At 40.6% G+C, this 23747-nt stretch overlaps 2 protein-coding genes and 1 long non-coding RNA gene across 3 annotated transcripts; 1 reads left to right on the forward strand and 2 right to left on the reverse strand.

The window, feature by feature from the left end:
• Positions 1 to 1281: 1281 nt before the first annotated feature.
• On the forward strand, positions 1282 to 14251 carry inpp5f (inositol polyphosphate-5-phosphatase F). The gene is made up of 20 exons (XM_044045673.1): positions 1282 to 1750; positions 3712 to 3792; positions 4236 to 4372; positions 4971 to 5099; positions 5221 to 5388; positions 5505 to 5561; positions 5863 to 6061; positions 6225 to 6404; positions 6550 to 6617; positions 7323 to 7447; positions 7561 to 7638; positions 7859 to 7979; positions 8199 to 8327; positions 8563 to 8680; positions 8780 to 8978; positions 9144 to 9215; positions 9301 to 9374; positions 9521 to 9649; positions 9720 to 9807; positions 10428 to 14251. The coding sequence occupies exons 1-20, from the start codon at positions 1654 to 1656 to the stop codon at positions 11578 to 11580; spliced, it is 3402 nt and encodes a 1133-aa protein (XP_043901608.1). The 5' UTR covers positions 1282 to 1653; the 3' UTR covers positions 11581 to 14251.
• LOC122781719 lies at positions 3794 to 10461 on the reverse strand. The gene is made up of 4 exons (XR_006361843.1): positions 10408 to 10461; positions 7850 to 9014; positions 5756 to 6076; positions 3794 to 4388 (listed from the first exon to the last, which is right to left on the reverse strand). It is a non-coding gene; the product is annotated as an uncharacterized LOC122781719 (long non-coding RNA).
• A 296-nt stretch (positions 14252 to 14547) lies between the features above and the next one.
• LOC122781715 (minichromosome maintenance complex binding protein) lies at positions 14548 to 23109 on the reverse strand. The gene is made up of 16 exons (XM_044045675.1): positions 22915 to 23109; positions 22009 to 22100; positions 21785 to 21925; positions 21656 to 21697; positions 21086 to 21175; positions 20670 to 20802; positions 19762 to 19907; positions 18767 to 18864; positions 18518 to 18690; positions 17360 to 17483; positions 17120 to 17237; positions 16665 to 16830; positions 16377 to 16510; positions 15333 to 15500; positions 15127 to 15215; positions 14548 to 14983 (listed from the first exon to the last, which is right to left on the reverse strand). The coding sequence occupies exons 1-16, from the start codon at positions 22973 to 22975 to the stop codon at positions 14857 to 14859; spliced, it is 1902 nt and encodes a 633-aa protein (XP_043901610.1). The 5' UTR covers positions 22976 to 23109; the 3' UTR covers positions 14548 to 14856.
• Positions 23110 to 23747: the final 638 nt, after the last annotated feature.

The raw sequence follows: 23747 nt of genomic DNA on the forward strand, positions 1-23747 counted from the left end.
TCACATTAGACAAAAAACTTTCATAGGAGATAGTGATTGCATAACAATAAAGAATGCAGGAAAACAAAGCTGCTGTTAATCATCATAGAAGAATAAGCAGTGTTAAAATTCTCAACTAACAGAGAATAGAGCCCAAAAGATCAAAGCCATGATGCAAACATTACAGAATTAAAGTTTTGTCAGGTAAACTGAAACACAAGAGGCAGAAATGCAATGTAATGGGAGTCAATGGCCATAAAACACCAAGAACAACAATAAAGGTAACGTTCAAAGGGATTTAATGCGCTTGTTAAACAAACATCCTGAGGTAGGTTGGTTCAGCGAGAGGGAGTGAGGGTGTTTGTCAGGTGCACATTTATGATGTCAATCCCATTTGTATTCTACCTTATCCCAAATGTGCTCACTGACCCCTCTCATGTCCTGTTTGAGGAATACCAGCTTCTGCCTTCAGGAAAGCACAGAAGGAATAAATACAAACATTCATTCCTTCCTTACTCAATTACACTAAAAATAATCCTCTAGGGAGATTGTTGAGTACGTTTTCACTACATTCAGTGTGTAATTTCTAAGGTTTTTAGGGACATATATTTAGAATTTTAGTGCATGTTACGGACTTACTGTAGAATTTTGGGGGGTTGGGGCCTCGTGCCTTAATGGACTAAAATGCTGCACCCTAAAGTGCCCTCATGAGTCACAAGATGCACACTTAAGTAGCATCTAGAGTGGACAAAAAAACAAGAGGAAGTGCTCTACTGGCTGCCATTAATTTGTGGCCTCTAAAGCAACATTTGAATAAAAAAAAAATTGGATTGATTCTAAAGGAGTGCATTTCTTGTGGAGGAAAGTGATGTAGTGTCCTATAAGATGCCCTTCCAATCAAAAAGGGTGCGAAAGGGTATCCTTAGAGGAAATAATATCCAGTACTGTATTGAAAATGCCCAGCTCAGTGATAAAAATGAATTAAATAATAATGTGTGGCGGTCCATATAGAGATCCACATGCAACCCCAGTTGCACATATCTGCCTTAAGTGTATTAGTGGTGCCTGCCCCACCAGTGCACAGTAGGTGCCCTTTTAATTTTTCGCCCCTGAGCTTCCAAATGTCTGTGTACGCCACTGGTAAAGATTCACTCCAGATTATGCCAAGTTGTGACCTTTCACAAAAAAATGTGTCAAGTTCCATTATGCATATTAACATAATATAGTAAATGAAGATAAGTCTAGTGTACCTGTGTGTTGATGACAGTCATAGATCACGTGTTATTGTTTGGAGCAGGAAACTGCCTGTCGGTTACGACACACACACACACAGAACAGCTGCTGTGTGGGACACTTTCTCCCTCATCCATCTATGTTTGCCTTCACCGTGTCCGGTATGCGTGTAGGGATGAAGGGATGCCTCTCCATTAGAAAGGAAATTCAATTACCAGCATGCGTAGATGTGGAGTAAACAAATCCGACACGCAATTAGCTGCTGCTGCTAGCTGCTAGGTAGCTAGCTACCGCAGCTCAGCAGCCCGTAGGGGGGAAAGAGGCACAGCCGTGTGTAGCTACAGCTAACCGTCAAGACGTGGACGTTGACACTAACCTACACCTGGCTGTGCCAAGCCAGATACGCGCTTGTTTGTTTCACTCTCACGTAAAGGGACTACAATGGAGCTGTTCCAGGCCAAGGACGACTACATTCTCCAGAGCGGGGATCGGGCTCTGTGGTGCAGTCGAAAAGATGGGACCATGACGGTCAGACCGGGTATGTATGTTAACGCGACAGCGTTCTCTAGTGTACCTATAACACGTATCGTGGAAGTACAGCGCACATATCAGGTGTCGACTATCTTGTCTCGCTTTTGTCAAACATCGTTTTGCTCTTGGTGTCGTCACTATAACCATATGCGTTTAAAACACCTCACCCCCTCCACTGACACTCGTTCACCGGTGTAATATTAAGAAAGTCATGATAATCTGAGCGCATTGAATGAGCCAGCTGCGCTGAAAACCCCCCAGCTTTTTTTGGTAACAACGAGACAGTAATTACTTTATGTGTCATTCCTGTGTCTTGAAATCATCGTGCTAGCTTTCATTCTAGCAGTGCCAACACCCCAAACACTCAAACTTCTAATGTTACTCTGTGAGATAAGCATTTGACTCTTCCGGTCTTAACACCAAGGCTGTACATGACACTCACTAGGGCTCAACGATTTGGAATTAGATATGATTCACAATATCAGAGGAAATGGTAATTTTGACATAATCATTATTCTCATTTGCATTCAAAAAACACATTTAAAGTGTAATTGCTGTGTGATATTTGTGCAGATCTGTGAGAAACAAATATGTTCTTTTCAGTCTGTAGAATAAGATGTGTATAGATCAAGAAAATAATTAATCAAAATTATTTTTTGAAATGTAAAGATTACTCAGTTCAAGCCCTGTGGCAGTGAAAATATCATAAAATCATCTTATATACCAATATGACAGCTGTCCTAATCTCGTAATACAGTCAGTTATTGTTTGATTGTAATTAGTGATGGGAGACTATATAAAGAAACAGGACCAAGTAAAAGTGTTTTTTTTTTTACAATATTGCAATGACATCATACATCTTATTTGGTAATTTGTGACAGAAAATCTTCATGTTTTCCATTGCCTGTCAAAAGCTGACTGCTTTAAATTTACAGCATTCAGGTACAATAAATACACGTTAAAAACTGCATGTTTGTGCTACTGAGGTTTGTAAAGCACTCCTTGGCAAGATTTCATTAGTTAATTACCTCTGCTGCTCAAAGTTGTGACAAAGAAATGGTCACGCTTCCCTAATTAATAAAATAGCTGTAAAACATCTCCACATGAAGTGAAAGAACTGCTAAACCAAAAGGAAACTTTCATTGGACACTGCAAAAGGCTGTGCGTGTTATCCTGTGTGTCACTTGATGTTGTATGGCTGTGCAGCCATCCTGAACAGGTTTTTAGTTGCACCACTGTTCCATTATTTAATTGGAAAGAGGGTTTCCACTCCTCACTGGGTTTCCGCTACTCCCTTAAGCACACAGGGAAGTATTTCCATGATAGTACTTATTCTGAGTCATGTTGTGGTATTACTTTCTTTTTTCTGTGAGACCCTCCTGGATGTGGGCCGTTAACAGCCATCGTCTTTCACATTCCCTTGTACATGAATTTCCCTGGCTAGTGGAACAGGAAGAAACATTGGCATTGTCCACACATATGCTGTTCTCCAGCCACAGCCACACCCACACCCTCATTTTTCCAGTTTTCCCTGTTATGATTTTTAATCCATCTCCAAAGCATTACTATTTCCCTCCCAGTTACTCATTCTGAGTCATTACTGACTCCTGCTATGGGTTGTTGGTAACAAAGTTTTACAAACCACAGGTTCTACAAGTTCTAGACCAAGTCTTTGTGTTTGAGGTGTTTCACTGGGAATTGAAAACAATTTAGAATGGCAGCAGGAAACCACCTAACCATGACTGCCATGATGTACTTTCTGTTGGGTTTAACACATAGATGAAGCTTTTTAGGGTGAATATTTTGCTGTTTCTGACAGAAAGTGTGTATTTTAAGTACATGGTCCAATAATACAAACTACATGGTCCAATATTTACAAATATATAATCATTTATCCTTGCTTATCTGGATGTCTGCATGTTTTATTTTGCTGATCTGATATGTTTCACCTGCATATTTGTATTGCAGCCACAGACCTGCTGTTGGCATGGAATCCAGTGTGTTTGGGTTTAGTGGAAGGACTCATTGGAAAGATACAGCTTCACACAGGTAAGTGGAGAATGGCGAACCTTTAAATGAACACATTCTTGCCAATGATTTCCATCTGTGTTCACTGGACACTTTACTTGACAAATCAGCCTCTATTTTGTATGCTTTTTTTCATCACAGAGAGAGTTGTGAAAACATTTGCATACTAGTGCATTCATGAACAGGAGTGGGCCAATGGTCTGGTTTTGTTTGTTTTTGTAGTCCCAAGGGGAGGATGTTTGAAATAATAATCCCCCACAAGTAACTGAACAAAACCTTTGCTAATCAAATGGATTAACATGGTTTAAACGTATTTACTAGATGTCTTGTGTGGCCTTATGTGGCCTTATGTAAAGAAAAAAAAATCTATAATGGTGTGTGTGCAGCTGCTTTCTTCACACCTTCCAGAATGTGAGGAATTCTGCACCCATGATTCAGCTCCTCCTTCCTTCTCATCTTGGCAGATCTTCCTCTCGGTCTTGTATTAATCCGCCAGAAAGCTCTGGTGGGCCATTTACCAGGCAACCACAAAGTCTACAAGATCACCAAGATAGCTGTCATTCCTCTCTCTGACGAAGAACCCCAGGAGCTTGAGCTGGAGGTGTGCACACAATACACTGTAGATGAGAAAACAGCATTAAGGAGTTGTGTTTTAATTAATGTACTCACACGGCTTGACGATCATTATACCAAACATGTTTTTTGTGATTCATTCTGAAGATGATTGAGATACAGAAAGAGATGTACTGTAGCTGTTTTTAATTAAGGGATGAATCACATTTAGAGTGAAAATGAAATGCAGGCATAAAACTGCTATTATAGATCGCAGAGGAAGTTGAATGTTGGCTAAGATGTCGGTGTTTCAGGAAGGCATCATGGATGGTGAGACAGAATATTTTCAAGTGAGTAGTTACAGAGGATGGTTGTTCTATAATAGACTTGGATCCCATCCTGTTATATACTGTCTTTATACAGCAGAGTGATCAGTCAGCATCCTTTGTGTCTAGAACTCCTGTAGACCAGTGTACTGAAGACAGAGTTTCTTGCTGTGCTGTGTATAGTAGGTAGTAGTAGTATGTCACCATAAGGGGATACCAAATATAGCGATTACATAATTTGATGGTAGAATAGGTAAATGATCATAATCATGTTGATAATATGTGTATTTGCATTGGTGTAATACAATATTTTCTTTCCAGCTGTGCAAGAAGCATCACTTTGGAATTGACAAAGCAGAGAAACTGGCCCAGTCTCCCGATGAGTCAAAGTTTTTAATGAAAACTTTTAGTCAGATCAAATCTAATGTGGCTGTGCCCATCAAGAAAAAGGTATTTTTGTTCGTATAATCAAATGTTTTCTTTCATGTTTAAAACTACACACAGTTTCCAAACATTTCTATTTTAAAAGCTTTTGCTTCCTTCACCTTTTCAACCATCCCCTGATTTTCAGGTCAAAGAAAACAAAGAGAAGGAGCGCTTGGAGAGGAGACTGCTGGATGAGCTGTACAAGATATTCATAGACTCCGACTCCTTTTACTATAGCTTGACCTATGATCTGACTAATAGTGTGCAGCGTCAAGGAGACTCGGAAAAGACCAGTTTACCCCTTTGGAAACAGGTTTGTAAATAAAATTATACATAATATTTGAGTTCTTTTCTTCACTTTTTTTACATTCACATGTAGATTGTGGAACAGCTTCACATCTGACTGTACTATTTTCATCTCTGTCAAAGGTGGATGATCGTTTCTTCTGGAATAAATACATGATCCAGGACCTTATTGACCTTCAGGTAACTGCGTTTTCCACACAGAAATACAGACTTGTACTACTTATTGTTGTTCATCTATTTTAAGCCCAGACTGATCCTTTGACAAATGCTGACAAAGTCATACACTATTATTTAAAATGTCAGCAATAGCCTGCTAAGTAAATGTGACAGTTAGATGTTCATATTCATGTGCATATGAAAATACTCTCACTTACTGAGGATTATCTGCTTTAGTTGGTTGGATGTAGAGTGCTTTTCTTGGAAGACAGGATTTGAATCTCCTTGTTCGGCTGTTCTTCTTTTTAACATTGGACTGGTCCAGGTCCCAGAGGTTGACCACTGGGTGATACCAGTTATCCAGGGGTTTGTGCAAGTGGAGGAACTGGTGGTGAACTATAATGACACATCAGATGAGGAGAGGAGCAGTCCTGAGACCCCGCCCCAGGAGGTCACCTGCGTTGATGACATACATCCTCGCTTCACTGTGGCTCTGATCTCCAGACGTAGCCGTCACCGTGCAGGTAGAACATCTTGGCCTAGAAGATAGTGAGGCTTGAGCTGTAATTCAGTTTACATGTGTGGGTCATTTTTCAAAAAGCTTGTACATGTAATCCTTGGAAGACAATTATGTCTCCATCTGTGATATAAATAACCCGGTTGTTGATGTTTTCTCCTTGCCCAAAGGGATGCGGTACAAACGTAGAGGAGTGGATACAGACGGCCATGTGGCTAACTATGTGGAGACAGAGCAGCTGATCCATGTGCACAGTCACACTCTGTCTTTTGTGCAGACTCGTGGCTCTGTGCCTGTCTTCTGGAGTCAGGCAGGATATCGGTACAATCCTCGGCCACGCTTAGAGAAAGGTCAGTGCAGCTGCATTATCTCCCATAGAGCCTGAACAGAGTGTTTGCTGTGAATTGAAAAGTTGGATTTGCTTCATATTTACTGAAACAGAAGACAACACTTCAGTTGTATGAAAACAATCTACATTTGTTTCTAATGATTCAGGAGAGAAGGAGACCATGTCTTACTTTGCTGCTCACTTTGAAGAACAGCTTAACCTGTACAAGAAACAGGTGAGTCACATTCCCCCAAGTGTATGCTTGGGTATATGTTTTCATGCATCTGTCTTGAGTTATTGTTATTTTAAATGTACTACCACTGTAAACTACCAACATTTTTTGCCACTGGTGTAAAGATAACTGTGAGAATTACCATGTTCTTCATGTAGTAACTGGACCAAGATCATCCTGACAAGATTGTTTTTTGTTTTTTTTTATTATTATTATTCCATTATTGATCTTTGACTACACACAATATCATCAAGCTAGTTCATTAGTTTGCAAATGTAACAGTAGTAGGGCTGTAACTAACAATTATCTTTATAATTGATTAATCTATCGATTAGTTGCTTGGTCCTTAAAGTGTCATAAAATGTTGAAAAATGTAAATGTCTTTTTTTTCTTTCAAACAAACAGAAAATATTCACATTTACGAAGCCGAAAGAGCACTCAAAGAACACTCTAATTAATCGATCATCAAAATAGTTGACGATTCATTTAGTAACAGATAAATAATTGATTAATTGTTGAAGCCCCAAACAGTAGTAATGCTGATAAAATGCTAGCATTCATGTTCATTTGTCTGTCGACCACAAGGTGCCATTAAAAGTGCTTGTTCATTTGTCTGTTGTCTGTCCTCTGATCAGTGTTTTTGCAGAAATGGCTCAAATGCCCTCAGTGTGTGTTATCCACTAGGCTTAATGACTTTGTCTTCTTCAGGTCATTATTAACTTAGTGGATCAAGGTGGACGAGAAAAGCTAATTGGCGACTCTTATCTAAAGCAAGTCCTGCTTTACAACAATCCAAACCTCACATACGTTTCTTTTGACTTCCATGAACACTGGTAAGACATACTACACTCAGAAGTGAAACTCCTTTGTGAAAGTACTTGCAAAAAAACATTTGATACCACAATGTATTTATTTCCTTTTTATGGTTCTTGCATCCTTTTCCTAGCCGAGGTATGAGGTTTGAGAATGTGCAAACACTGACTGATGCAATTTCTGATATCATCACTGACATGAAATGGGCCTGGTAAGTATTATGTCACCACTCTTTCTTGTTTTTTCAAGAAAAATTCTAATAATATAAGCAATAGATTTTATACAGAAAGCTACTATAAACCACCAGTGCACTGATGCGTGTCTATCAACTTGATTACCTTAATCTCTTTAATATATCCAGTGTATGTATGTATGTGTGTGTGTGTGTGTGTGTGTGTGTGTGTGTGTGTGTGTACGTGTACCTCTCTCAGGGTGGACCAAGCAGGAGTCATCTGCAAACAGGACGGAATCTTCAGAGTCAACTGTATGGACTGTCTTGACAGGACCAATGTGGTTCAGGCTGCTATTGCTCGGGCAGTGATGGAACAACAGGTGAGTTAATAGACCCAGGTAAAGAGAAGAACAGAAATGTCACTATTGCAATGTTGCTCATGTGTGCACGCCAGCATAACCATTAATGTCCAATGTATCTTTGCAGTTTTCTTCAGAAACAACATACTGACCTTTCTCATTGTAAATTAAGACAGACATGAGTGTATGCAAAAAGAAATTCAAAACAGCTCACACTGAACATTTTACTTCTTCATGCAGCTGAAGAAACTGGGTGTGATGCCTCCAGAGCAGCCCCTGCCTCTCAAGTGCTACAGGATTTATCAGATCATGTGGGCCAATAATGGAGACACCATTAGCAGACAGTATGCTGGAACAGCAGCACTCAAGGTAACATCACTGTCCCACATTTAAATCAGCTTTTGCTTAAAACACATCTTCTTTTGACCCAGTCGATTGTTAAGTGGATAGTTAAAGCTTCTGTAGCACAAACTTTGTGACTCAGATTATATAGTATGTCAGGAACGTCAACACATGAGATTAACAAATGTGAACTGATCTTTTGACTGATTAGACTCACTATTAATATGGGAAAGTGTAACAGACACTGGCTCATCTGTTTCAGGGAGATTTCACTAGGACAGGGGAACGGAAACTGGCTGGTGTGATGAAGGATGGTGTGAACTCGGCCAACCGCTACTATCTGAACCGTTTTAGGGACGCTTACAGACAAGCAGTCATTGGTATGGAAAAACTAACCAAATATAATGGCTATATTACATATACAAGGTTGTCCTATAATCATTCCGTTTATTCCCCAAATCATTTGCCCTTCTATGCAGACCTAATGATGGGCCTGCCCGTCACTGAGGACCTCTACTCCATCTTCAGTAAAGAGAAGGAGCATGAGGAGAAGGAGAAAGAAAGCCAAAGAGGAGCCCAGGAGCAGGTTAGCCTCCTGCTCCAGACATACATGCAGCTTTTGCTGCCAGATGACGAGAAGTTCCATGGTGGTTGGGCCCTCATTAATTGTGACATGAGGTTAGTTCTCCAGGTTTGCTAACTCCTGACCCCTTCCTGTAAGAAAGATTTGTACATAAGTACTGATAGTTCCACAGGGTTTACTTACAACTACCAACTGAGCAACTTTGTTAGTAATTTGTGAAGTTCTCTTTTTCATGGTACTGTTCCTGTGCTTCCCACCAGCCTTATTGATGCAACTAACAAAGATGTGGATGTCCTGCTGCTTCTGTCTGACAAAGCGTACTACATTGCTTAGTAAGTCTCAATTTATGTTTGCCAAAATATCTCTTCAGTCATAGCTCTTGTGAATTCTTTTACACTTGCATTTCTTTTCTTGTAGCTATGACGAAGAAGCAGATAAAGTCAACCAATACCAGCGCCTCAATTTAGAGGGATTGGAAAAGATTGAAATTGGTAAGAAGTCAGACTCAAAGGAGAAGTGAGGATTCTTTTAGTTTTCGTTTACTCAAATGACTCACTCAGCACTTCCCAAAAGTGTGCTGTCAATTATGATTCATGCAACAAATGTGCATTGTTAAAAATGGTGTTTTATTTTGCAGGTCCAGAGCCTACTCTGTTTGGGAAGCCAAAGTTCTGTTGTATGCGTTTGCATTACAGGAACGAAGAGGCAAGTGGGTACTTTCACACACTGAGAGCAGCAACACGAAATCCTGAGGATGATGGAAAAGGTACAATGTCATATACTTTAAATTCTTAGATCACTGCAGTTGTTGAGACTTACATTGTGACATATTTCAGATACGTTGCAGTGCATAGCAGAGATGCTTCGCATAACTAAACAGGCCACGGGGTTGGACCTGCTTGTGGTTGAAAAGAGGCTTGAGAGGTGAGTAGCTAGTCATTCAAATAAGTAGCATTCATCTGTCTTTCTCAAGATGTTAAGGTCTAGTGTGTAAGAATTAGTGTCATCTAATGGGTAGACTGAAGATGGCAACAGATTAACTATGGCGCCACATTACTTTGTCTGGGTTTGTTAGTATAGTGGTGTTGTGTGTTCTTGTGTTGCCTGCCGACATTCTTTAACTGTGCACAGGAAGTGAGTCGTTTTACATCATGACTGACGGAGGCACGGTGGAAGCACAGCTGCTACATAGCACTAGTAAAGCACGATGTCTGCAATGATTCTGTTGCTAAAAAAAGAAACTGGTTGTTCAGCAGTTTGACAGGATAAAACTTATTGCAACTGGGTAGAGGAGGAGAGGGGGGTTGTGGGATCAAATAGACATTCGTCATGTAGATACGCCGGCAGTGTTTTTGTAATTACTCAGCGGAGTCCCGCACTGGAGCTTTAAAGTGATTATACACTTGTACAAGCATGCTTATGCATAGTTTATTCAATTTCAGCCAATAAACTCTCCTAAATGTTACACACTGGACCTTTTAATGTAAGGAAGATCAGTCGGTTTCATGAGCTGTTTTTCCTTACTTATGGTGTTTGTGTTCCAGGCGACAGAGTAGACCTCATGAAGATATAATGGGGATCCAAAACAAACCCTCTGATCAGGTTCAAGGAAGCTCTGGTTTGGCACAAGGCAAAAGTTTCCTCCTCAACAAATTCTCCTCTCTCAATCAGAAAGTTAAACAGACCAAGACGAACGTAAACATTGGCCCCTTCAAGCCGCTTGGAAAGCTGGGCAACTTCTCCAAGCCTGATGTAAAAGTCAATTTCCTGAAACCAACTATGCATGTCAACCTGTGGAAGTCAGACAGCAGTTTGGAAACATCAGACAACCCTGGCACAGGATCCCTGAAAGACATTGGTGACGAGCACTCTGAAATGTCAGATGACTCGGATTCCTATAATTCTGACCCAGATCACCCTTGTTCTGGTTCTTTAGAAAATGTGGACTATGTGCTGCCCAGCTGTGGCATTGTAGCATCAAACCCTCGACTGGGCAGCCGCTCCCAGTCCATTGGTAGCGTGGAGCTAAATATCCCCTCCATTATCCACATCACTGCCTGTGACGAGGTGCAGGAGAGCTCCTCTGTAGTCAGCGACGACAAGTCTCCAGGTGCTGCCTCGGTGGCCGAAGAAGCCATTCTGATTGACTTTGGTACTCCCATTGATGCCTACTGCCACCAGTTTGTCCAGGATGCACAGACCAAACCTGTTGAGGTGTTTGGGGAGCATCCACCAGCCTCTGTACCTCCAGTCAACCCTGTTGTGCCTATACAGAATAGGATCCCAGCAAACTCAGACAAGCAGCTAAACTCTGAGCTACAGGAAAAGCCCCAGCTCCCCAGGCCTTCTCAGCTAGATGTTGAGTCCGCTACCTCCAATTCCAATCTCCTTCCTGTACAGAGGCCCAGCTCTGCGGTCTCAGGAGGCTCTCAGAGGAGTCTCGGTTCACAGATGGAGGGCAGCCTCGGCCCTTCACCTGCTGACAGCAACAGCAGTCGAGTGGTCTCCCCCTTTGCCAAGATCAAGAGCTCCATGGTCCAGGTGGCCAGCCTCACCCAGGCAGGACTCACCCAAGGGATCAACTTTGCTGTGGCAAAGGTACAGAAGAGCCCCGAACCAGACACCGTCACTGAGGTCCAAGAGAGTGAGCTGAAGGCAATGTTTACCCAGTGCCAGACCAGGATCATTCAGATCTAGTGCTTTCCTTCCGTAGCTGACAACATGTTGAAACTTCCTGTATGGTAGCAGTAGCAAAAGTGTGCACATAGAGTCGCTACTCAGCCAAGAAATGCACTGTCAAATTTACCCTTTATCTAAAATGGTCCATAATCACGGCTATTGTTCCAAATTTTCAAATATAAACTGAAGCCCATAGCCAAGTGGCATGTGGCTGAAGGGTTGCCAGTTTGTGTTCCCGCCAGGTCTCACTAAGGAAGGTACCCAATCCCCATTACTGATTGTTAATTGGACACTAAATTGACCCTAGCCTCTGGAGGTTATTTGTTGTACCGGCCCCAAGCCCGGATAAATAATAGAGTTGTGTCAGGAAGGGCACCCGGTGGCATCCCCAAAAAATATTAAGGAATTATCTTACTCTCAAGAGAACACTCCCTCTCGTCCCTTTATGCTATCCTACACATGATGTAAATGTGAGTGGAGTATAAAGATGGCATAGGTACAAAAAGTATTTGGGAAATGTGTGAAAATTCCCATGTGTCATTGAAAACTGTATGCAGTTACAATCGATTTATTCTCCTGTCATAATAACATGCTGTCCTTATGATTAATTACCTTAAAAAACTATGGAAATGATGGACACAGAGTTTAGGTTCTTAAGACCTTTTAAACTCTGTACTTTTTTCTACACATGTACTTTTTTGTGCATGTAAACATGTCGCTGTCCTTGATCTGATCACTCATTACCCACAATGCTTGCATGTGAGGTTAATGTAAAACGACTGATATGAACATGGCAGGTAAAGAATCAGCTGCATGTTGAACAACCAACTGTCACCTGTTGGCATTTGTGATATAGACCTTGTTTAAAAAAAAAAAAACAACGTTCAGTTTGTTAATGTTACTGCTGTAGAATCTGACCAAATATCTTTTGTGATTCCCAAAGGATAGTTCTATGTTAACTTTGTATAGCTGTCAGAAACTAGCCAGGCGACATACTGTACGTAGTTATCCTATGTAATTCAATGTTGTCAAGTGGAACTTAACAAAGATATACCGTTAGAAATAGAAATAATGACTACACAAAGACCTTTGGAGTATCATGGTTGTTGATATGTACAGTGAGTATTGTATGTTTCTGTTCCCTAAGTAGAGCCGTCCCTTGAGCTTTTTTGTGTATAGCAGGGTGGCAACCTAATATGTTTAGAGGTTTGAGGAGCGTTATATTTTGAAAGGAACACCCAGTACTGTCGGCGATAATCACAAAAAATGGAAAACTGCTGGTTGGAGTTTTGATAAGATTGTGTTTTGAAAGAACTGTTATGAAAATGACAACTTGATGATGGTTTGTTTGAACCGAGTCCAGCGTTGTATATTGACGTTGCATGTTCGAAAATGGATGGGAGAGTAGCATTTTGTAGGTATAGAAGCAGCTGCACCCACCCACTTATATAAAACACTGACGCTTTATGCACTCCCCCAAACTGCAATTATATTTGCCTTAACAGGGACTTGAAGTGGGATTAAGTATATTATCAGGTATTTATGTCAAAATCTACCTTTTTAAGTCCATTCTGTCATGTTACATTTGGTGTACTGTATAAAAAAAAAAATCATGTTCAGGGTTATTGTATGTCATTTGGCTTTATCTTGGGATATTTCATGTGCTGGCACATGCATTCTCCATAGACACGTGCAGGTTGAAACATCACTGCTGCTGGCGATTGTTTGCTGCCGAACCCTAGTTATATTTATGTAGTAAGAAACTGTAAACATTACGTTATATTACAAGTTTTTTCCACTAACTTCTAGAAGTGAGGTTTTGCCTCAGTTAGCGCCTGTTAAACTTTACAGATTGTCGTTCGTTGAAAATCAATAAAAGTGTTTATCATAAGTAATTGTTTTGCTTTGAGCTGAAATATCCCAAGATAAATGGTCAACATTTGTATCTTGTGTAACATTTGCCTCTTTTCTGCATTCATCGTGCACACCAGCAGATAAGATGTGGAATAAGTGTATATTATATCTGACTAAAATTGTATAAAGTGAGACTGTAGCCTTGGCTGCTTTGTGGGTGCTAGATTATATAGTTATTTAGTTATTGAACCTGCTGATAGTGTGTGGTGCTGCCAAAGCTTTAAGGTGACAGATGCAATGCAACGTTTTAATTAAGAGGGTAAGAGGTGTTACTTTTGTTTTTAAAATTCCCTTCAGGATTGCAAACACTGGAGCAGTTCTCAAAGCAGAGACACATTATTCTGTCCTGGCTGTATCAAGTTATGTGTATGAAAAGAAAAAGAAAACGGTGATCTTCAACATTCCTGACAGAGACCTCAGTGTCACAGTGCTGGTGTCTGGTTTTTATATGCAAAAGCTGACATAGTTTGATGTAATCCTGCCTTTGCTGGGTGAGATTCCCCCCTCGTAACCTTTTGTTTTTACATTAAGTGCTTTTGTAACCACCACCTAATTTGTTGTCTATGGTCGACCCCCACACCGTGACATATCATCATGTGACTAGAGGTCTTAAAGCATTTGATTTGCACTGTTGAAGCACATTTTCTAACATTAGCACCATCCATCTCATCTGAATGTTTGTGGTCATGTCTCTCCTCTTTACCAACTGACTGTTGTCACTGATTTCCAGTGTCCTGAGATTGTATTGTATATTAAAGTATCCTATTTATTCTTATTCCTTTTTTGCTGTTACTCGGTTAGATAATGCACAATACATGTTCTCTTTAGTAAAATACACCTATTAGATTAAAAAGTACACACAAGAAGACTGCATGCCCATGTGTTATATATGGATGAGCAACTATGCAACTTAAAATATAAAGTGAACACCTAAATAACTTGATGGATGAAATATTTCAGCTGAAAATCATACAAACCAAAATCACAGAAATTCAAAGACTAAGCGTTTGCTTAATTTAGCTGTTCAATGGCCACTGAATCAAGAAGAAACTACACTATAAGAAATGATCATCTAGAGCACAACTCTTTTATTTACATATTAAGGAAAAAAATATTTTTTGTCAAACAGAATATTTGGTCCGTCACACTGTCAAAAACTGCTGGCATATACCCACAGCAGGCTGTGCAGGTAAGGCAACAATGTGACCAACAACACACTGAGATGTTGCTTTACAACAATCCATTAATACCATTTATCCACCAGTAGAAAATAAAATATTTTCAATCTAGTGTAGAAAAAGCTGAATGCAACGGTGGCATATTGAAACCATTTTTTAATTACAAACCTGTTTTTATCAAAAGGAAATTTAATTTACGTGGTCACGGCTCATTGCCATTGACACACTTGTGTTGCTCCATTCGGCTCCTACGCTGTGCTTCGATGTGTTTGGCCTTCAGCCAGGTGTCTCTGGACAAAGAAGTCTGTCCCAGACTCAGAGACAACAGCCTGTGGACAGAGTTTCCATTGTCATCATATTTTATTGTTTCTTTTGAAGAACAATTTCCAGGCTGATATTAATCTCACAGAATACATCAGCACAGAAATGTCACATAGAGGAACTTGAACTATGAATATAAACCACAGCCTACCTTGCCACAACGAGCATCTTGTGGAGGTCCTCAGCAGATATGCTCTGGGGGTCGTCCTTCCTCATGTCTACAAAGTCATCCTCGACTGACTGAGGACACCAGAAAAGTACAAGCATCAAAGGACTGCTCATTAAACAATCGTAAACAGGCCTGCTAAACACATAAGGGACAGCTGCATGACTTTCAGAGTTTACAGCACACCTCACCTTTGTCACTTCATCAGAGATACTGTAGTCCAGCAGCCGAGCCACACACAGGTAGATTCTGAGCTTGTTCAGCTGTGATGACGTCGGTGAATGCATGTGGATGCTGCTGAGATACTCCTCCATGTGTGGAGGGGCGACGTGAGACTGTACGTGCACCTGAGAATCTGACTGTGGAGGTTCAGAGAAACAGAGATAATGATGTCGGTGAAGGTTCTCAGTCATCTAAGTCATTGTATCTTCAGGAGTTACGATACAGGCAGTTGGACAACATTTATATAATCAGACCTGAAGAAGCATCTTTGGATGAATGGTGAAACAAAAAGTCCAGTTGACAGTATCTTAACTCCTAAAGACACCAGAGAAGTTTCTATTTTGTCTAGAAGTTCATATCTTACACAGAGGAGCTGCATGTTGTTGCTGTGCAAAAGTAGTTCCTGCCTGCTTTGTGCATGACTAGTCTGGCATATTGTCAAAACTTAATAGCAAAACCAAATCATTGGGCTGACCATGAACCATCTGATCGGCTTGACCGCTTTGTTCAAGGTAAACACAGACATGCACTTGTGACTTCTAATCAACCCCGGGCGCTGTTTACTGCGCGCCGCCCTTCACTGATGAACTAATAAATGGCCTGGGCCCGATGCCTCTCCCTGGATTGCTGCTGTGGCACACAGTTGCCGTCATAGCAACCCATTAGCCCAACGCACAGAAATAGAACACAGCACATTCCTCGTGCTTTTCACAACAGTGACACCGGGGATAAAGGCGCCGGCTGAAGGGTTAGCTTTGGCGAGCCAATGGCAGCTGAGATGACAGTGTGACGCTGGCTGGAAACAACCTCCAGTGTTTTGACATAGCCTGGTCTCAGGATAGGCTGGAGGAAACACATCCCCCCCTCCCTACCCCACCCTCCAGCCATACCAGAGAGGCCTGGGTAGAGCTGCTATCAGTTTTTTTGGGTGTTGGCTGAATGGAGGGGACAGAAGTGGGTGGGGGTGAGTTTTCCCCCCTGTCTTTGCACTCCTCATCACTCTTTGTCCTCACCGGCAGTAGCGAGCGGCCCTCTGAGACGACGAGCACGTTAATATTGCAGGGGAATTCCATCTGGTGGTAGTTAAAGTCATAATCAACCTTCTGCCACGAGATCAAGTTGCCTAGGGCCGTGACGTTACGCACACCTAGAAGACGCACAGACACACACACAAACACAAACAAAATGTGGTTAGCGTGGACTCGATCAAACCACTTGTGTCGACAGTGTTCGCACGATGCAGCAAGGTCACTAAACTACAGAGATTGTCCTCTCAGTGTTGTGGTTTCTAGAATTGTCACCTGTTGTATCCAGCTGTCCCTGCTCCAGCTTGGTTTCATCCAGGAAGAGGGAAGTGTTTCTGGCCAGCTGTAAGGCTCCACTCACTAGACGGTTAGCCACATAGTCCTTCTTAGGCACCAACCGCATCTGGTTCATGTTTTGCAGGCTCATGCCCAGATAGTACGACTGCACAGAGAGGGGAAAAACATTTTAAATAGGGCTGTCAGTCAGATGATTCATTTTTTCTTACATCATCGCAATTAATGGCATTTTATCACAGTTTTTAAGTCCATTAAGTTAACACTGTACTTTTACTGGTGTATCTTGATTCTAAATTAAATGAATGCAAAGATAATGGATAACTTCAAAGTATAAGAAGTGAAATGATTGAATTACATTTACATTTCCCACTTAATTGCCAGGGAGTTAACTGTGCCATCATTGGTAGTAATTCATATTCAGATAATTCACTCACAGAAGGAACAAGCTGCTGGATGATCTGGTAGAGGCGCTCAGTGTACGAGGCAACTGTAGGACAGCCACTGAGGTTCAGTGTGAATTTGCCCAGTGGGAGAATATCTCGCCTAGTGTACCTACAAGGAAATCCAACACTGTAAAATGACAGCGCTCCTCTGGCTTTGGAAAGAAGCCACATAACAAAGACAGGGCAGTCGGTTGGTTATTTACACAGACCAGGCTTCTTTTTGACACGTACACGCTAGAAATGAGATGCAGAATGAGGTACTCGGCAGCCAGGGAATCTCCCAGGAGGACATGAGTGAAGTATGTGAGTAGCTCTGCCCTAATAGTGGCCATCTCGCTCAGGGTCGAAGATAAAACTGTGGAGGGAAAGAGACAAAGAGTTAGAAGAAGTCCCTCTATAGAAACTAAATGCAGTGCTCTATAAAAGACGTACAGTGGAAAACACTCATCCTCTCCTTTGAAAGCTTTACAACATACAACTTAACAGCCCGTGTTTTCCTGCTCACCCACAGCTGGAGTGGATCAGCATTCAAACACTGTGAATGTCAAGACAAATTATTTTTATATGCTGATTTATTTAAGCTATTATTTACCAAAATAAAAAAGTAATTGCTGGATCAAACCAAGATGGAACAGATGCAAGTTCACTCTTTAAAGTCCAGTGTGTAAGAATAAGCGACATGAGGATTGTAACAAACAGAAGACCCACTCCTCTCTTTCCCTAGTGCGTTAGGGAACCAAGAGATGATTGTTTTACAGACATTATTCACTTAAGCAAACACACTTAGGCAAAAATATACTCAATTTCTGCCAAAAGTGGACCTTCAATAAGCGGATTTGAAGCCGAGTTTCTGCTTGATAACTTTAATCATTACCTGAATATGAACATCACTTTCTCGACAGACTAATAAATAAACTTATTTAACACATCATGCCCAAATTACAGGGCAATGATTTATTGATTATTATTAGATTACTAAATTAAGTGTCAACTAAATTTATTTGATGGTCGATTAATGGGTCTTTAATAATTAAAACAAGCTCAACAAGTGAATAGTTTTAGACATTAAAGATATTTAAGATCATCATCGTGCGAAACACCGGTCAATATTTTTGGATATTTATGGACCAACAAGTGATCGGGAAAATAATCGATAGACTATAAAAATAATCATTAATGGCCTACCTATAATGGTAATCCCTTGGGTTTTTCTGACAGTGAGATTACACTGGGTTTGAATATGGAAAGTCATACATAGTGAAGATAAAAAAAAATGGTGGAATGTTGTGCAATAGCATTCTGTTCATAAATAAGAATCTACACTGCCATGCAACAGTCACACATACACATGGGGGACATATATGGTCACTGAGCTGCTGTTGTCCTTACATGCACTGTTGTCTGTTAAACTGAAGGAAGGCAGCAGAGGGTTGTTGTGTTGCAGCGGTTTGGCGTAGAGCATATGGAGACGAGGGACTAGTGAGGCTGGCGGGCTGTGCACTCTCTGCTCCTCTGCCGTCTCCATGCTCTCTGTGGGGTCCAGCACGGACGATGAGGCGTCTCTGTGAGGACAGGACGCGAGCGAGTGAGTTGGCACATCACAAGCAGAGGGAAATCAAACAGAATTACGTGTCTTACTTCTCATCAGCCAGCGCACTGAGAGCAGGACTGACAGAGAGGATCCCATAGACCTCGAGTGTGTCATTCAGTTTGAAGCTCTCCCAGTCCTCGTATACCTGCCAACAGTATGCAGTGTTTAACCCTATTTATACATAATAGTGCATTTATAACGTTGCCATCGTGTCTGCAATCATATCACCTCTTAAAGTAGTTGAGTTAACATTGACTGAGTCAACAGTCTGGCATACAGTGATCTGTCTGTATCTGCCCCTGTTTGCTTGTATTGATGCCATAGAGTGGTGGAAGAGTTAAAGGTACAGTGTGTAACTTCTGTTGCCAAAACACTGCCAGTGTCGCTACCCACCCCACAATTACCCCCACGCAACAGATGAGCATGCAGAACTTTCTGAGAGGACAACTCTGGTCCGTATTCCAACTGTTCTCTTTAGACATTAATTTCAGTATCTCACACCCTAAATCAGTTGTGATGTAAAACAAAATGGTCAGTACGTTTACATGCACAGTTCAATCGACCGCAGTCTGATCAAGAAAGACTTGCCAAGCCCCAGTATACATGCGGAGGAGAAAACTGATTTATTGGGCTTGTATGTTTGGATGGTTTGAACGTCACAGACATTTAAAATGTACACACTACACCTTTAAAGAAAGGACGCACACAAAAAAAGCACCAGCAGATTGGTATAGTATAAATTTATGAATATATTTCCAACATAATTAACTGGCAAACTTTGTGAAGAAACATTGCTGCTTTTTTTCGAAGTCTGACTCTTGACTCTTCACCGCTTGACTAAGTTAATTCTCTATTTAATGCTGCTGATGGAGAATGTTTTTTTCACCCCTATATGACGCAAATGGAAGAAAATCATGAAATGATTTGATTATGGATCACTGCACCTGATCCATAATCACTGCACTGCACGTTTTCAGAGAAAAATTGTGAATTACCCCGAGATTCCCACACCTGGTGGTTAGCGTGGAAAAATGCAACATACCTTAACTAAACAGGAAGGACCTTTTTCTCCGGGCAGTGGGAAATTAAGGTCAATATGAGACGCAGACGCCGTCTGGGTGGACGGAGCTTCTGTCTCCTGCCGTTTACAGTCGCTGTTTCCCTGCTGTTCTATGAGACTATGAGGACCTGCAGCCGAGGGAAGACAAAATCTTTCAGTGTTAAATAATCTATGATGATGTAATGAGTGTAACATGTAATGTATTTATCTGATGTACAAGTTACAAGCTTCCTGTGCCAAAACAGGACAAAATGGCAGAATCAGGACTGTTGTCTTGTGGGAACAAAACCTTTTGTAAGTTCTCTTCAGAATCAGAAATACTTTCTTAAGATTCACAGGCATGCAACTATAGTATGAAAAGAGAATAATATTATATACAATAAAAATATTTGCATCTGTGTCAAGTATGTTGAATAAAGTTAAATACCAATACACAAAACTTCAACAGTAAATAAAACAGCAAGAACAGAATTTAATTCACTGACATATAGGTCGACAACAGTTGCACTAAAATGTCAGTGAACTGCCACTGACACAGATTCACAGCAACTAAACGGACATCGCTGTGTGATATTGAAGGACATTGTAGAAAGAGGTAGAGTGCAGTAAATGTGTGAAAATCACACTCCATTCATCATATCTCCTACTATGCACATATTTTTTGGTATATTTTATCTGTTGCTAATATTGTGATAATCTTATACCTTATTGTTCTTTTCCTTGTTAAAATACTTGCTAAAGCAGCAATAAAACTAAATTCCATGGTCACGACTTATGATCTGTAGGACAGTGTCAGCTACACAAGCTTCAGCTCTTCAGGATGATTTTAGGTGCATGCAAAACACACAATGCCAAATTTAAATTTCAATAGTTTTCAATCTTCACTTTACCGCTTTGTGGCTCCCTCTGTTTCTGCGGCTGCGTGTCCATATCGTCGTCGTCGTCCTCGTAGCTTCGCTTCTGTCTGCTCGGCACATATGAGGTGGAAGGAACTACTCTTGCTTGGCTGGAGCTGGCATAGCTGTGTTACAGAATTAAGGAAAACTAGAGGGGGAATATTTGAAGTCAGGCACTTGAATCATGTATACAAGATATAATATGCTTATCATCACATGCAAGGTAAAACAACAAACAACTAAATTTCTCATAACTAATACAATTTTGGATAAAATTAAAGTCCAGGGAAAAGAAGTTTAAAAATCTGATTTTAAAAAGAAAGTGCTCTGTTCCATCAGACAATGTTTGACTTCAACCTAAACTCACATGTACCTGATGGCACAAGTGTTATAATTTGTAATGAGGATATTTCCTTCAGCCAGGGATTTTCTCCAGGGACTGGCACACAGTAGAAAGTCTGTCTCTCGGCAGTCACAGTGTTCGAGGAGTTCAAGTCCACCTGGAAATAAATGCAAGCATAAGTATTGTTAATGGCAAAGCTGAAGCTCAGCTGATGCATTTATGCATGCTTTAATTCAGTGGTTCTCAAACTTTTTATACCAAGTACCACCTGAGAAAACACCATTGTTGCCAATGTTAAAATACAGTGGTGTAAATAGGCAGAGCAAAGTCAGCTACGGATAATAAGACAAATTGCTCTTTCAACATCCTCCTCTTCCTCATATATACTTCACACACACACTGGTATAGTGTAATTAGTATAAAACTGAGCAAGACATAAAGCGACTCTAATTATTTATTTGTTTTTTGACATTTGTCTAATTTTCTATGCAGTCTGGTAAAAAAAAATCTTCAACTCCACTCTCCACTCATTACCCTGGTATAAACAGTATTTTCTGATTTTCCTCCAAGTACCAACAGAGGAAGCCTGTACCACAGTTTGAGAACCACGGCTTTAATTGAACAGAAATGCACATACCCCACACTCTGTCACATCTTTGTACTTCCCACATCTCAGCACCTGGGGACAGTCAGACAGTAAAATGAGATGATGGGATGGCTGCTGTTATGCAAAGAGAAACACAGATGAGGAAAATAACACACTTACGTTAGCCTTTGTTGACGCATCAACGGTCTCATACACTCCCATGTAGAACTCTGGATCGAACATGTCTTGGATTAAACAACGAAACTTCACTAGGCTGTTTGGCTTCAGGTAGTGCAAAGGGACGTCGTTCAACGACGGAACCTGCACCAGAACAGAAGAGGCTGTGAATGTGCTGAAACAGGCTGCACCACTTTCTGAATAAGTTACACAGCACCATTTATTACCGAAATATGAGCATCCTTCTCTTTCAGCTGCTCTTTGAAGAATTCAACCACTTTTGCCTCCCATCCAGAGTTTGGACTGTTCTGGGAAGCAGCTGAAATATCAGTAACAGCTGGTTATTACTTATCTTCAAATTTAAAATGAACAATATAATTGCGATAACTTAAAAAACGTGTTTAATGTATACATTTTTAAAGATTCTTAAAAAAAATATTACGGTGGTGAGAGAAAACGCAGAAAGAACAAATTTATTCACGAAAAATGATTTAATAAGACCATAGATGATGAATTAATGACTAATAAGTCATGAGGAAATATGCTGCTCCCAATAGGCACAGTAGAAATAGATAATAGACGACTATGGGGAGCTTTCAAGTCAATCTCGTGAAATATTGATGTTTTTCTTCATTTACCCATTAACACGATTATAGAAATTCACCTTTTAATTCCCGACAAGGCATGATATCGTATATTGTCCCATACTGACCACTTTATTACTACATAAGAAAACATTACCTCTTGCTTTTGAGGACAGATGTGTCTTTAATTTACATTAGATAAAAGCACGTGCACTGCAGTCATTCATGTTGGCACTAAGTACATGATTTAAATCTCTTGACTGGTCCGTGAACGCACCACGTTGATGGTTTTCAGTGTTGATGTGTGCGGACGGTTCTTTACATCAAATTGCTCCAACACACATCTGTGTTTCGTGTAAACACGTGTGTGACATGTCACATTAAAGCAGCAGCGGCTTCTATAATCCGCAGAAAATGTTACTTTCATTTTTTTTACTTCAGGAGCAGAAGAACCGCGGCTACACTTTGAGCACGACCGTTAGCACAGAGCTAACAGGCTAGCTTCACGCGTTAGCTGTCATGGAGAGAAGTTCCGGTTTTGTCTCTTACCAAACATCTCTTCAACGACAGCCAGTGGACTGTTGATCCAGTCTGTGTGTGTGGAGGGCATCGTTAGCCAGCAGCGTGGAAAGTTATAATATGTTAAAGTACAATACAACGTGGGGAAATCACTACTTTGTTGACTTTCTTTCTCCACACGTATAGGACCGCAGAAGTGAGGGCGGGAAATTTGCGTCACTAGTCAAAGACCGGAGTGCGTTTGTTTTGTTCACAGTAAACTGCCGCCGCCGGATGCACGGAGACAGCCCACTTACTGTCTGAGCTGTAGATTTATTCTGGATTATATCATCTGTGACTTTGAACTTTTGTTAATATAGTTTTTGGCTTCCTAAATTATCTATAGAGTATTTTGTAATCGAAATATATATATATTTTTAGCAATGTTTCATATTTATGAAGAGAAGAAACAAACTTTTTTTGTTTCCTTTAAAGACAATCTCCCGTTAACAACCAAAAGGCTGTAATGACTTCAACGTATTATATTTTTAGACATATGTTGTCTTTTATTTTGCTCCCAAATTCTCTCATTGTCTTTGTTGTCTATTGTTAATTTCATATGTCACAGTCGCTAGCTGTCTTTGACAGCTGCAGCCCGGTGCTCTGTGTTTTTCTTTCAAATCAGCACGTGGCATTTGATATAATTAATAAAAAGTTGATTATAGAAAAATAATAACTCGCTGTGCTTCACATGGGCTGTGTTTGGATTTCGACTTCGACTTAAATTCAAGGTAAATTTATTTTAGATTGAGAACATTGCGTTTTTCTATAACATATAAAAGAGTGAGTAACATGTGGACATACATTATCTTCTTCAAAGAAAT

This window comes from Solea senegalensis, linkage group LG15, assembly GCF_019176455.1.
Source record: "Solea senegalensis isolate Sse05_10M linkage group LG15, IFAPA_SoseM_1, whole genome shotgun sequence".
Lineage (NCBI taxonomy): Eukaryota > Metazoa > Chordata > Actinopteri > Pleuronectiformes > Soleidae > Solea > Solea senegalensis.

What these genes read in the sequence shown, in the direction of transcription:
- LOC122781715 (XM_044045675.1), bottom strand. Translation starts at nt 22,975, where the DNA reads ATGCCCTCCACACACACAGACTGGATCAACAGTCCACTGGCTGTCGTT. An exon ending in TTTAACAGACAACAGTGCAT is followed by an intron (nt 17,484 to 18,517) that starts GTAAGGACAACA and finishes TTCCCTCCACAG; the next exon opens with TTTTATCTTCGACCCTGAGC. An exon ending in AGGGCCGCTCGCTACTGCCG is followed by an intron (nt 15,501 to 16,376) that starts GTGAGGACAAAG and finishes GAACCTCCACAG; the next exon opens with TCAGATTCTCAGGTGCACGT.
- inpp5f (XM_044045673.1), top strand. Translation starts at nt 1,654, where the DNA reads ATGGAGCTGTTCCAGGCCAAGGACGACTACATTCTCCAGAGCGGGGAT. An exon ending in GACCATGACGGTCAGACCGG is followed by an intron (nt 1,751 to 3,711) that starts GTATGTATGTTA and finishes TTTGTATTGCAG; the next exon opens with CCACAGACCTGCTGTTGGCA. An exon ending in ACGTAGCCGTCACCGTGCAG is followed by an intron (nt 6,062 to 6,224) that starts GTAGAACATCTT and finishes CCTTGCCCAAAG; the next exon opens with GGATGCGGTACAAACGTAGA.